Source organism: Ambystoma mexicanum, chromosome 2p, assembly GCF_040938575.1.
Source record: "Ambystoma mexicanum isolate Mex_15411 chromosome 2p, UKY_AmexF1_1, whole genome shotgun sequence".
Classification (NCBI taxonomy): domain Eukaryota; kingdom Metazoa; phylum Chordata; class Amphibia; order Caudata; family Ambystomatidae; genus Ambystoma; species Ambystoma mexicanum.
In genome coordinates, this window is record NC_090923.1 from 721,523,244 (window position 1) to 721,537,083 (window position 13,840).

Genomic DNA, 13,840 nt, shown 5'->3' on the forward strand with positions numbered 1-13,840 from the left:
CTGGAGACGTGTCAGGCAGCTGGCGTTGTGTAACCCTTGCGCTACTGCCAACAGGTCAGCTTGGTCGTCGACAAAATTAACACCTCCCAAACCTGTATACCTGGGATCAATGTCCCCTTGGTCATCGCCCTGGTCGGCATTGAAAATGGATGCCATGGATTCGAGGAATCCCAACCTGGAGAGCGGAACGAAAGATCCATTGCTTATAGTCAGCACCAAGGGTTTTTCTTTCGACGCTGATGGAACAGCCGTCGGCAAAGGTCGAGGCTTGGATAATACATGGACGTCAGCCTCTCAACGCTTTAGAGAAGGACCAGCCGCCAATTGTTAATGCGCCTTGTTTTCAGTGTCGAACCCGAAGCTACACTCTGATGCTGATGGCGTTGATGGTTTGGCAAGCATGGGACCGGGCATGCCGAGCGCCGCTTTCACTGCGAGGCCTGCTGTTCAGGGGTCGGGGGGACCCACACCTGCAGCAGCCTGAGTCTTAAACATTTCTTTTTTGAAACTTTCCAACTCTTCTCCGATGGTCGGTCCAGCCAAGGGCTTACCTGTCTCTGACAACGTGCTGCACTTGTGTCGATGGCAGTAGCGTCTCTTCTTCTTACGTGACGAAGACGAGGAAGACTGGCTCCTTGAGTGCGACCAATTTTTGGCTTTCCCGCCAATGCTTTTCCTTCTCCTTTTCGGGGTTTGGGCCCTTTCGTCTCAGCCTCGGAAGACCGGATGAGCGACCGCGCCCGAGATTTCGGGGATGGTTGGCGCAAAGCAAGTTTAGTGGCCAGCTCACGAATGGATTTCGACTGCATTTTGGAGCACGGCGCACATCCCTCTGTGTCATGATCCGCACCCAGAGACCACAGACAAACATACTGTGGGTCGGTCACCGAAATTTTTTAAATGGCAGTTGTTGCACCTTCTAAAGCCCAAAATCTGGTGAGTGGACATCGCTGTAGAGGTTTTATGAGAGAAAATGTGATGATTTCAGTCAAAAACTCAGAGTCGAAGACCCAATGCTGTGTTCCCGAAGCAGCGTGCAGAAGAAAGGAACTGAGGTATGGGGCATAGTGATGTGGTGTATATACGACGGCTGACGTCACATACAGAGCTGACGATCGAACACCAAACAAGACAGATCGATGATTTGCGGACGAGTCGAGGTGTACTACGCCCTCTGTCAAAAAGTTTCCGAGCAGCAGAGCTGGATGAGGATATCTATTAGATGAGGAATCTGCGGGAGAAAAGCAATTAATTGAAATACCTGTTTCTGTCCCCCCCGTCCTCTCCAGGTTTACATTGGGCATAAAGTCCTGGTCCTAGATCATTCTTGACCTTTGGTGGTGGAACCTGGGTTAAGGATCTTTCCCAAGGCCTATCCTAGTGTATTGGAATGTGTTGAGTACTTACCTGAACTTTACTTGAACTTTTATCTACCACTTGAAGCTTTTTTATTAATCATAACCACTGGCAATGCACATCTCTGTATAAACCTAACTGAAGAAGTAAATGCTTTAGAACTCGTAACTTCTGGGCACAAGGCCCCAAACCATCTTAGATTTGAACTTCATAATAAGTAGGGAAGCTGTTATATGTTGATTCTGAGAGTTACGTCTATTTCTATGCTTCTGACTACTCATCTGTGATGCCAGGTAATTGATTCATATGCAATTCTATTTCTCCAAAGGGTGGATGTATATATATATGTTTTATTAGGTTTTGTCCGACAATATTTCCCTATGACTTTTATTTTATTTAGTGTGTAAACTAAAGTCCTAATAAATAATTGAATTTTTATGTACTTAGTCGAACTTGAATTACTGGTGTTGCTCTGGATGACCACTCTCACACCCTTCCAGAGAAGCCGCGCCACTTGTCTCACCTTGATCGGGTTTTGTTGATTTCTCAGTGTCATCCCTGTTTACCATACATCCCTGTTCACCATAATAATGTGGCCTCCCAAACTCCTCTCACAAAGGCTGATTTTGGAAATCTAACAGTGACCATATGTACAGAATGTTGTGAACTCTGTCTACCCCAGCAAAGACGAGTAGAACACAACAATGTAAAACTATAAGCCTGGAGAAAATAATTAAGACAGAGAAAATGAAAGACAGAAAGAAAAAATGCGTGAATGGTGCTGAATGCGTTCAGTCTAAACCATGCAGAGAAAATCAATGAAGCTGGTGTGTGGCTTGCGGAGGCAGGCCGTGGCACCACATGAGTCTGGTTTTACGCAAAAATAAAAGGACAATACATTATTTTGTCATACAAAAAACCCTCTGATCCAGGTCGAGGGACGAAATGTATCATAACTATGCGGGAAAGGGGATGGAACATTCGACTATATACACATACACCATTCTGGCTAATGAAGACTGCTTTTAAATGTTTCCCAAAAATACAATTTCGGCGAGGAAGTCCCCACAACCTCAAAATATAATTAAAGCATAAAATCAAGACTAACATACCTAACCAGGTGATTCAAAAAGTTCATAGATTAACAACACTGTTTCTTGTATGAACCCCTTGTTCTTTTTGGGGTGGCAGAGATAAACTATGTAACAATGTTTAAGAGGCATTCGAAAGATAGACAGTATTCACTATCTTGTCCGTCTCCCCTATCATAGAAACTTACTTCCAACCCATACTCTAGGCAAGTCATTTCACCAAAATGCCAGGGGTAGCGGAAGTGACATCACACGACCCTTGCCCTCTGATGGCATTACAGGAAGTGATCTCATTTTTAAAAAAAAATTATTGTGTGAATTAGCTTCTACACTTTACACACATATATATCAAACAATACAAACTCATACATTAGCCAGTAATTCAACAATTAATAGGCAAAGCAAGGTTAAAACAAGGAAATTTCATACAGCGATAAAAGCACTTTCATTAGATTCATTACACTAATTAGCAGCCTATCATTTGGGTTATTTAATAGGTTCCACCACAAATCTTCCCAAGATAAGTGGGCAAGTGATAAAATATAATTTAAAAGTCTCTTCACGAAGGATATTTAAAATGGGACAATTAACAATAAGGTGCTTCAAAGATTCACCACTTGATTTACAACAACGGCACGAGCGATTAGACAAGGGCAACCCTGCCTGACCACCGAAGAAATCTTTAGTGGGGAAAAGATTCAATTTAAAGTGTAGCCAAACATTTCTATGGGCCTCATTACGACCCTGGCGGTAAGGGGTTAGCGCCAGCGTTAGCTGCGCCGACCCCTTACCGCCAATTACGAGTTCCCTTTCCGCCATGGCGGTTTTTACACCTGCTTTTAGCGGGAGTAAAAAACCATGGCGGTAAGGGAACTTGGTGTTAATTACGCCACCGTAATTTACGGTGGCGTAATTAACGCCTTCCCCACTCCCATTATGCCCTATGGGGCAAAAATGGGAATGGGGAAGGGTAAATGGGGATTGGGGATTTACCGCCCCGCCAAGGTCGGAATGGGGCGGTAAATCCCCTTACCGCCATGGCGTTAACGTAGTTAGCACCATGGCGGTAAAGTCACGGCCCTGGCGGTAATTTACCGCCAGGGTCGTAATGAGGCCCATTTGTGAAGCATGCTTAGTTAGGTAATTCTGCGGGACATTAAATGGTTTAATGTCCATAACAAAATGATCAAACACTTTGTATGAGCAAAGGCTGTCTCTGTTTCTAATGCAGTCTTCTTCAAATAAAAGCTTCTTGACCTTACCTCGGTTACGGTCAAGATATTCCACATAAATAGACTTGCCTGCCAGCACAGTCAATACTGCATTCCCCCAGGATCTAATAAGCACACAATTATCTTTCTTAAACAGTAAGAGTATTCTTCTCCAATCAACCTTTGAGTTAAGTGAAATAATACCCACAATATGTTTTACCGGGGAAAGGGAGTACCACCTGGGAGACACAAAAAATGTTTCCACACAAAGGCCTCCTCTTTGGCCCAATCCAGGTTGGCCTCCCTAACCTCTGCCCCATAGATTAATTTTGGGACAATCACCTGATTGTACAGTTTAAGAGCTGGTATCATAGAAAAGCGACCACATTTTCTATCAAGTGCCCGCAATTGGGCTGCTGCTGCAATAGCTCCTAATCTCAATTCGTCGGTTGCAGGTGACATAGACAGTTTGGAACGAATGGTCACACCTGTAACCTCTTTCCATCGATAGGCCATCCAAAGTCAGATCTCCCTGATGAAATCTTTCTACGGTTGAAGATCAAAACCTTAGATTTCACTAATCTTCAGGCCCAGATCCCTAAAGAAACTCTGAGCCCGTAAAAGGGACTTCTGTAATCCAACTGCTGTGTAATCAAGAAGAACGAGATAGTCTGCATAAAGAAGATATTGGATACTAATGGTTCCCAACCTCGAAGGACTCACTCCCGGCCCCTCCAGTGCAGCCCTGGTTCCCAAAATATATAGATTAAAAAGGAACGGCGCAAGAACACAACCCTTTCGTAGACCTATATTCACGGTTATCCACGATCTCCACCCTGAGTGAATGTAACTGGGGTTTCTTGAGGTCAGTCGTTTGACAGCAAGTACCCCATGTTGGACAAACATTCGGACCCCGCCATGACTGAGTTATAGACGAATTTTGAATAAAAGACTATTTTCAAAATATCAACACGATAATAAATTCCAGCAATGTCTTTAGAGGAGAGTGATTGGAGATTAACTGTTTGCCCAAAAAGAGCCAGGATATATTGTCGGTTAAGGGGGTATAATTCTTTGCCCTTAAAGGTCTGTCTCAAGCACAAATAGCTCAACTGCACCTCCGCAGGCTGGCTGGCCCCTCCAACCAGACAATGGTGCTGACCCATCCTCACAGACCTCATTTCTCTCTGGTAATCGGAAAGTAGAGCCCCGGGGGGACCCCTAGGAATTCTAGCTGAGCCAAACGACAAGCTTCCCAGCCCAGATCCCTGTACCAAAGACTTCCTTCGCTCTTCCATTGTTAAGAATCTCTGGGGGACGACCCAAAAAATGGGCTGGGTACCCATCTGGCTCAAAAGAATAAACGGTAGCATCAAGTAACTTAGCAACACGGTGAAAAGGAACAGAAGAACCCTGGACTACCGAACCAATTTTTACTGTCACCCTCTGTTGTAGTGAAAAGTCAGGCTTCTCCACCAAACTGGCCTGAAGAGCCCCCTCTTCAGATTTAACAGAGTAGGTGGTCAGATAAGAAAGGTTCAGCTCTGTCTCAGGAACTTCTATCTTCTTAGGATGAAGATATGCTGTTATGAGAGATTTTTTGCTGGCATCTTGTATTACCGATGGGAGGGGTCCATCAGACTTTGTCGGCCTCACTGCCGGGTCTAACCCTTCTCCCAGGCCACCCCCAACTTAGATGTTAACACATGAGCCTGGTCATCTTGACCCTCACCTTCATCAGAGAATGTTTCTGTCTGGGCCTCCAGGGATCGCAAACATTTCAGGCAACCTCTATTGTTATTGGAGGGTGCCCACTTAAGTTTAGTCATATTCTTAGCTTTCTTCCTCGCTCTGCGCCCTACAGCCACAGGCACATCTAAAGTATACATGGTAGGAGCACCAGAGGGGAACGCTGTCCCACACCCTTCATCTGATGTTTCTTGAGAGGAAATCCTTTCAGAAGCTACTACAACAAGAGGAGAAGGGGGGAGATGAGGGCAGCTCAATCCATAAACCCTGTCAACCTCCTCTAGACCTCAAGACGTGTTTGTTTTGGTGGGATATAGCAAAGAATCAGCCCCAGAGGTTTGAATTGCAACAGACACTGAGTTCACTGGAGACTACGTCCCCCCAAGCAATATATTTTTACAGATTGGGCCTGGGGCACTCAGTGCCACAATGAATCCCTCTATGAAGTTCACTTTTGCAAGTAAGTCTTTTAGTGACGATCAAACTTCTCTTAGTTCGTACATATTCATGTTGTGCCCCCGGTCCATTGTGTCCAGTATCCTGGACAGAACCAGGAAGGAAAAATCGTACACTATGGGCTCCTTCTGAGCCTGTAGATTGTGACCCATAGACGAACGCTTGTTACAGTTGCGTGGAGGCCTCGTGACTGTAGTAGGAGAAGAACAGTATGACATAGCTGGCCCTGGTTGATTAAAGAAATGATGGGCCTCTGATAAAAGTGGAGATCCATGGTAAATGGTGGAAACTTATCAACCTCAGGCACAGGAAGTACAGATCGGTAGGAGGAGAGATTGAAGAGTTTAACCTCCTCCAAGCCATGCGGGAAAGAAGGAGATCCCTGAGTTGTTTGCACACTGGGACCGCCCAACTATAGGCGTACTCTTTTAGCAAATTCGGAAGACACAACAGGTGCCAGAAAGGAGACATCCGAAATAAAATTCCCTCCCACGCGATCCGTCAAGTCCTCTGGGTCCGTGTGGGTGAAGTAAACTGAACAGTCTGTGTTAGTTAACACTCAGTAGGATTCATTGCCAATGAGGGATTCAATTGCTCCATTTTGATAGACCCTGCTCCCAAACAATCATCTCGGGTTTCTGGCATACAGCTCGCAGATTTTCTACTGCATAAACCCGGCATGGATGGGGGGCAAGCAAACTGATGACAAGTATGAGATTTGAAACCCAACCCCTATGGTTGCCATTCAACACTCGACAGCAGGCAGTAATATTAGGCACTTCTTGATCTTATTTAGCCAAAACAGGGCACAGGCCTCAATTCCTGCAGGAGAGCTCAAAGGCACCCAGACCCGCAGTCACTCTCCAAGCAAAGGCTATTGGAGTCACTGTAGTTGAACACAGTACAGAGTTATATGGCAGAGATAGAACGTGGAGGTAAAGAGACCAAGTCCCTCACACCTGCTTAAACACAGTACACAGAAAAGTGCTCTGCCATACCCGGCAACTTGAAAAGGATGCTTGAACAATCCGCCTTAATGAATCAGCAGCAATCTTCCGGGCAGCCAAGCTAACAGCGGATAAGGGTGGATGAACGCAACAACCATACACTCAGACGCACTCCGTGTCGCTCCGCTCCTGCAGGGGGATTATAACGTGTCTTACTGGACACTGTAGAGATACTTCCTTGGACGTGTGGCTGCAACAGGTTAGGAGAATACAATGTAGCAGTGTGAAGCAGTCCGTTCTGCTACCAAACACTCAGACGCACTTTGTGTCACTCCGCTTCTGCAGGGGGATTATAATGTGTCTTAATAGACATTGTAGAGAGACTTCTTGGACACGTGGCTGCAACAAGTTAGGAGAATACAATGTAGCAGCGTGAAGCAGTCTGTTCTGCTACCAAACACTCAGACGCACTCCGTCATTTGACCCCACCCTGAAATTATATCACAGGAAGCGATGGAACACGACCTTTCACCCCATCACAAACAGGAAGTGTCATCACATAGTACTGTTCCTAAGTACACTACGAAAAAAAATATGGTTACGATATCACTATAATGTTACATACATTTCATACAAGAATGGTTCACCATATGTATCGTTAAAATCAGTGTGATTAGGCCCATATTATCAGATTAATGCGAATGCAAGCAGACGTCCAAGGCCAAATGATAATGATGCGTTATTATAAAGCACTTACGCTTAAGAGCTTTATATAGAACAAATATACACCCAGCCTGTGTTGGTACTCATTTAGCGACCTCAGAAGGAGGAAAGGCTGAGCTGAGATATTTCAGAACAGTCTAAATCAGTGACTCAACTCCTGAAGTATGCCTGAAATAAACCTTTAATGATTCTTACAATTATTGTATAGAATTCCAGAAAGACAAATAATATGTTATTCCTATTCTTTCTTATTTAGGGTCACTGCTCAAAGTCATACACTTGTGGAACCCCCTGTTTTTTAAAGAACCTGAACATAAAAGCCAGCCACTCCAGAAACAAAGAGCCACATGGCACTAGTCACAGCACAGCACATGTGCTTACATTTCTTAAAAACAAACTTTATTTTTAATTTTTTTTAGGGGTAGCAAGGGAGACCTCAGGGGTCGCAGCTGCGACCCCTAGCAAACCCCAGATGACGTCCCTGTCATATTCTAGTCTGCCCTCCCTTTGCCTTGTACAAGGATTCTGCGTTGCATTAATATCAGATCTGCTTCAATTTTATTTGTGTTCGTCATACCCTGGGTCTCCTGGGTTTGTATGCATTTAACATGAAATACCCATTACAACTACAGAAAAAAAGGTACTTGCTAGGTCAATAACTGTTCTTTTCCACCTATTGCCCCAGGCAGTCATTACAAATCCCTTTTAATAATCCCTCTCCTGTGTTGTCTCTCATCCATCTCCTAGTACTCACCTACATGTCTGCATCAAGGTCTGAACACTCTGGAAGAATCCCACCTCTCGTTTATCCTTCAAGTAATCCAGCATTTTCTGCAAGAAATAGTTTTCATGGGTCAAAGCGCTGAACGTGTTTCAAAGAGGAGAAGATCTGCAAACCCTTAAACAGTTGTGTTGTCCCATCTAAATGTAAGCAAGTAAATATTGGAATGATCAAGGAGCCATATAGCATGCTCTAAATGGAGCACAACAGATTTTTAAGAGTAGCTGATTTGAGGCATAAACCAAATTGGAAGGCATGATAAAAACACACAGTTTGTCTAATGTTTGAAAATGGATGGATACAGATGGCTGTAACTGGGTTACAATATAAAGGTCTGAAACAACCCTGACATCGTAGGCACAGAACCCTATATTCAGAAGTCTTGAAGCAGGAAACAGGCTAAGCAGAATGTCTCCTGAGACCCCAGTCAATCTGACAGTATGATCACTAGCTGTCCATATTTGACCATAGACTAGTTCCAACAGAGTGGAAATTCCTGACATGCATAATATGGTACAAAGATAAGAGTGTCCTACGGTGGCCTTGCCATAAAGGGGGGCCTTAACTCACAATCAGTTTGCTTTTTAGGTAAACCATCTGCAATGCTAGACAACAGTTAAAAACATTTTAATGGGGTGTTATATTGACAGTGTAAATAACTTAAGTTTTAAAAAAGCTTCATGAAGTTGAAGCCATAACTGTTTGCCGTTCCTTATCCATTCTGAATGACTCCTGGGTGGGTTTCAGTGTTGGGCTGTAGATGCGCAGTATGACTTATGAAAAAGATGAGAGAAAGCCTATTTTCCTTCCCTCAACTGAATTTGCAGCACTAACTGGAAGGTTGGGCATCCTGCTTGAATTTAGAAAAGTGTGGATCCCTTTAGGTGAGGGAAAATTTACCCACTAACTTACACCTTCAGTGCAGGTCAGAAGGTCTATTAAGAGAAGGCAATAGAATCCTTTAAGAGAAGAAAAGGCTTTCTTAGTTGACTTGATGGTCCCTTAGAAGAGGTTTTTTAAAAGGCACCAGGAAGCTTATCGGGAGAGGTTCTACCTCTTTAATGTGAGGTGCAGGTGTCACTTTATGAAAGATGGGGAGAGCATTTTGGGTGGGGCAGTAGACGTTTCTTTAGGAGAGTTGGGTGTCTTTCTTGGTGACACTCCGTATTCCTTTAACAAAGGCAGGTATGGATCGCTTTTGGATATGCAGGAGCGTTCACTTTAGGAGAGAAAGAGGTCACACCTGGGGGTTGGGCGGTTTCTTTATTAGAGATCTCTTTAGGAGAGATGGGTGTCTGTTTTGATTGAGAGAGGAATTCCCCCTCTCTTCATGTTTAAATTTCATGCAAAGTCTACTCAAAATAAAACATTTTAGTCAGTGTTAAAAGAGAAAACTGCACTCATAATTAAAAAAACACAGTATGCTGCCTTATGGTTAAGGCAACACAGTAAAAGTCCTTGCATCTGGTAGAGGCAGTGATATCAGCCCACTCTGATGTCGTATAATTGGGGAAAGCATGTTGTCGCTTCAAAAGGAGCATATGATTTAAATGTCAAATAGGACATAGAGTCTGCTATGTGGAACACAAATGATCTCTTCCTAAAACACAAGCAGTTCACACCATCCTTTCTTAAATGTGTCTGCGGGGGTATAATGAATCTTGTGCTTTATTTCCCAAAAGAATGAACAAGTGGCAAACATGAAGGAAGATATGGTGAGCCAAGTCCAGAAAAGCGGCGATCACGACTGAAGTAGATCCAGTTCTCCTGAGAAATAGTGAGTCAAGTCCAATAATGTGGAGGAACCAAAACACTAGAAAAATATTGGACAATCCTAGGAGGGATAGGCCAGGGGCAACGCGTTTGTCTTGGAAGCAAAACAACGCATAGCAACACAGGTTCGAATCCCGATCCCGTGCTTAGAAACCAATCTCTGGTATTAAGCATGTTATAAAAGAACAATTATGAGCATAAACTGGTAACTGAGAGACCTAAATCAATACATGTATCAATCAGATTGCTCTCATGGAATACGTGTGGGCTACACCACTTCTGTAGTAATGGTGATATTTGGGAAGCGGCTTATTTGATTTGCCTACAAGAAACACTTATGCTAGATACCCCAATGGTCGATGGGTTTTCTGTGCTATATGAGCCTGCACAAAAAGGACAAAGAGGAAGACCTTTTGGTGGTTTACTCAGTGTGCGGCGTGTGTCCCAAGGCTCAAGGGTTGGAAATCTTTCTTTGGGGAGCAGGGATATCTTGCACATGAAAATTACTTGGTGGGATTGCGTTGATTTTGCATGGAATTGTTTGATTGTGCTAAACGTTTATTACAACCCTGCCTTGACATGTCTGGAAGACTTTTTCTGTCTGTAATTATTAAGTCCATCAAACTTTACTGTGCCTCTATAAGACTTGGGGTTGTTATTCTGGGTGATTTTAACTCAGAATGTCTTGATGTTTCCTGGTATAATCCATGATTTGCTAGGCAACCTTCACAGAATGCTAGAGACAGTGGGGTATTGGTTCATTCTTTCTTTTAAACATACAATCCGAAACCTCTCAATCGTAGCATTGAGGGGAATACCCCACCCAAATACACCTGGTCTAGTGGGACCAATAGCTCAAGACTGGACTATGTGTTTACCTCAAATTACTTGTTTACCATCTTTCATTCGCTGGAGTAGCCCACTCGCAGCTGTCAGGCGGTTTTGGCGGGGTTCAACATGGTCGGGCCTATGGTACATTCTTTAGTCCCTTTTGAAGTTAGACCTAGAGACCATAACATTTTGTGGCAGCCAAAATGTGTGCATCGCTTTAATGATAAAGTTGAACACGATCTGTTTGAGGGAGCATTTTTTATATATCTTCTGATGTTTTTGGACCGCATGTCCAGAATATATTGCATGGGTTGATACCACTGAAAGTGACAGTCCAAAGTTCTAATTGTTCGGATTTAACTCATAAATTCAACATAGCTGTTAGTTTGAAAAAAAAGAGAACTAAGAAGGACATCAGAAAATTGGAAAAGTTGGGACCTGCTGCACTTATAACAATAAGGAAAGTAAAACAAAGCTATAGAAACTAACTTCAAAGTCATAGGCATCTATTATTTCAAAAGGACGCTGAAAGCATGTTGTCTGCTTTAAGATCAAGAGATTTGTTGAATTTCTAGAGGTTAATTAGAGGGTCATCTGTCCAAACGACTATGCAGTGCAACCAATATTTGGGGCCCAATAGGAAGACAACTTTAGAAAATTGTATGCCCCTGCCCCCCGAATCCCACAATGAAGGTTTGACTGTTTGGTGGGTTAGTTCCCTTGCCTCTGTGTTCATGGGAGGCTTTGGATATAGATATTGAGGGGATATTGCTTGCTATAAACTGGGCAAACAACTGTAATGCCCCAGGCCCTGACTGGCTTACAAATGTAACCTAAGGGGTAATTTTACTGAGTGGATCTATGTGGCACGTGCCCTTCGTTAGGGCTGTGTGCTAGCCCAATTTTTATTTAATTTGTATATTTTTGGAATATGAGTTGCTTTAGGAAATATTGTGGCAAGCCCCCTGAAATGGGGCTGCATTAAATTGCATTAACTCCTATATGCAGATGATGTTGTTTTATTGGATTATACTGTAGTAGCCCTACAAATGTCGTTAACCACTGTGGCGGCATACTTGAAGGATCTTGGCTTGTATATTAACGTCCCAAATTCAAGGTCCTGACTATGAATCGCTGTAAGCCGATATCTGAAAGAACTAATTTTTGTTGGCACATTAATGGTCAAAAATTGGATGAGGTGAGTTAATTAAAATAGTTGGGGATAGTGTTTAAAGCTAAGAAATCAGTGGGCCTGGCAAATCAGGTGCTTAAATTAAATGTTATTTCTGCTGCAACCCAACTTAGGGTCTTTGATAAAAATAAAATATGGCCGGTTTTCACTTGCTCCGGTGCTCAAAATGTATAATCAAATGCTGGTCAGAGGTTAATTTATGGAGCTGAGGTACGGGAGGGCTTGCTTTGGCCTAAAGTAGAATCAATCGCCTTGAAATTTGTTTTATCACTTCCCTTGAGCACTCCTTTCGTTGCTTTGGGGCATATTTTGGGCCTTGTTTTTTTGGAGGCAATGGTTTCTTGGAGAAGAGTCCAGGTACTATGAAGCATTTTATATCCCCCAGCGGGCACTCTTTGAACAGCCGAATATATGAATATATGTGTCTGCCGGGGTGATTGTGCGACTCTAAACCAATGGATCAATGATTCTTTGAGTATCCTTGAGCTTAATGATTTGACATTGGAGGATTTGGAATGCACTCCTATTAAAGTCAAAAAGAAAATATCCGAAAACTATTGGATTAACAACAGATCTCACGTAGAATCTTACAAAATGTTTGAGCACTTTGTGATGGATGTAAAACCTTACAACTCATTGCAGAAATGTCTGATAGATATCCCTCAAAAAACGTAGAGACTTCTGGTTACGGTTGAAGGTAAACCTTTTGTTAACGAAGGAACTATTGGGTGATATGATATGAAATGATAGGTTATTTATACCACGCTTAATACCCAGAGGTTTCTAAGCGCGACCCGGGCATCAAACCTGTGGTGCTTCGTGTCATCTTGCTTCCAAGGCAAACACGTTGCTCCTGAGCTATCCTCCCGATTAATAGATGGTCAATTGTTGACCGACTTTGCCATTTCTGTATGATGTCGAGTGAAACTTTAAAACATTGAATTACTGAATGTACAGTACTCTGTGACCATTATGAAGTAATGTTCAAACTCTCTTTTTAGAAATAGGCTATATTCCTCATATGAATTTCTGTGGTGGACCCTTCTTGCAGAGCCTAGTGATCAACGTGTTATTGTAGTGTTGAACTTTGAAACAATATTTTAGCTTTGATCTTAATGTGTATTAATGCTGATTAATGAATTTTACTTCTTTAAAAAGTGTTTGATGAAGTTGTGTATGTGTTTAAGGTTTTAATGGCGGAAACTATGCCACACAATAAATACATTAAAAAAATATATAATTCTAATTAGGACAGTGGAAGAAATGAATGGAGGCAAAATCCAGAGGTATTGGCCAATCCCTAAAAATGAAAAACCCCAGACTTATTTCAGAAAATAAAGTGGATCCAGATGACAGGCTGGCAAGAATGGTCCTTACCTGCTGAACTTCACAGTTACCACCATTGAGAATGGAGATACCCAGCTTCAGCGTGGAGGAAACCATAGCCCCCGTCTCGCCTGCAAAAAAAAAAGTATAGTTTGCTGGCAACACAATGCAGATCACTTATTTAATAAATATAGACACCACTTATATTTCTAAGACATATTCAAATATAATAAAATGTCTCTCTGCAGGAGACCTTAGGGGACGGAAACCATCTAATGTAATGGTGAAACAACAACAATTCTTAACAAAAGGGAAGCCAACCTGCTTTAAGGGGTAGTAATCTCAGAGTAGTCAGGGATAACTCAAGGTAGGAAGGCATGCTGGTAGTAAAGTTCAGTTAGTCT

The 13,840-nt window shown here is 42.8% G+C and overlaps 1 protein-coding gene across 8 annotated transcripts in view; it reads right to left on the minus strand.

Moving 5' to 3' along the window:
• RYR1 (ryanodine receptor 1) overlaps positions 1–13,840 on the minus strand; it is a 946,449-nt gene that overhangs the window by 203,461 nt on the left and 729,148 nt on the right. For all 8 annotated transcript variants that reach the window (XM_069644325.1, XM_069644324.1, XM_069644319.1 and 5 more), the window contains 2 exons: positions 13,488–13,567; positions 8,288–8,364 (listed from right to left, as the gene is read on the minus strand). In XM_069644325.1, the coding sequence (XP_069500426.1) occupies positions 8,288–8,364; positions 13,488–13,567 (157 nt within the window). The remainder of the gene's footprint in view (positions 1–8,287; positions 8,365–13,487; positions 13,568–13,840) is intronic.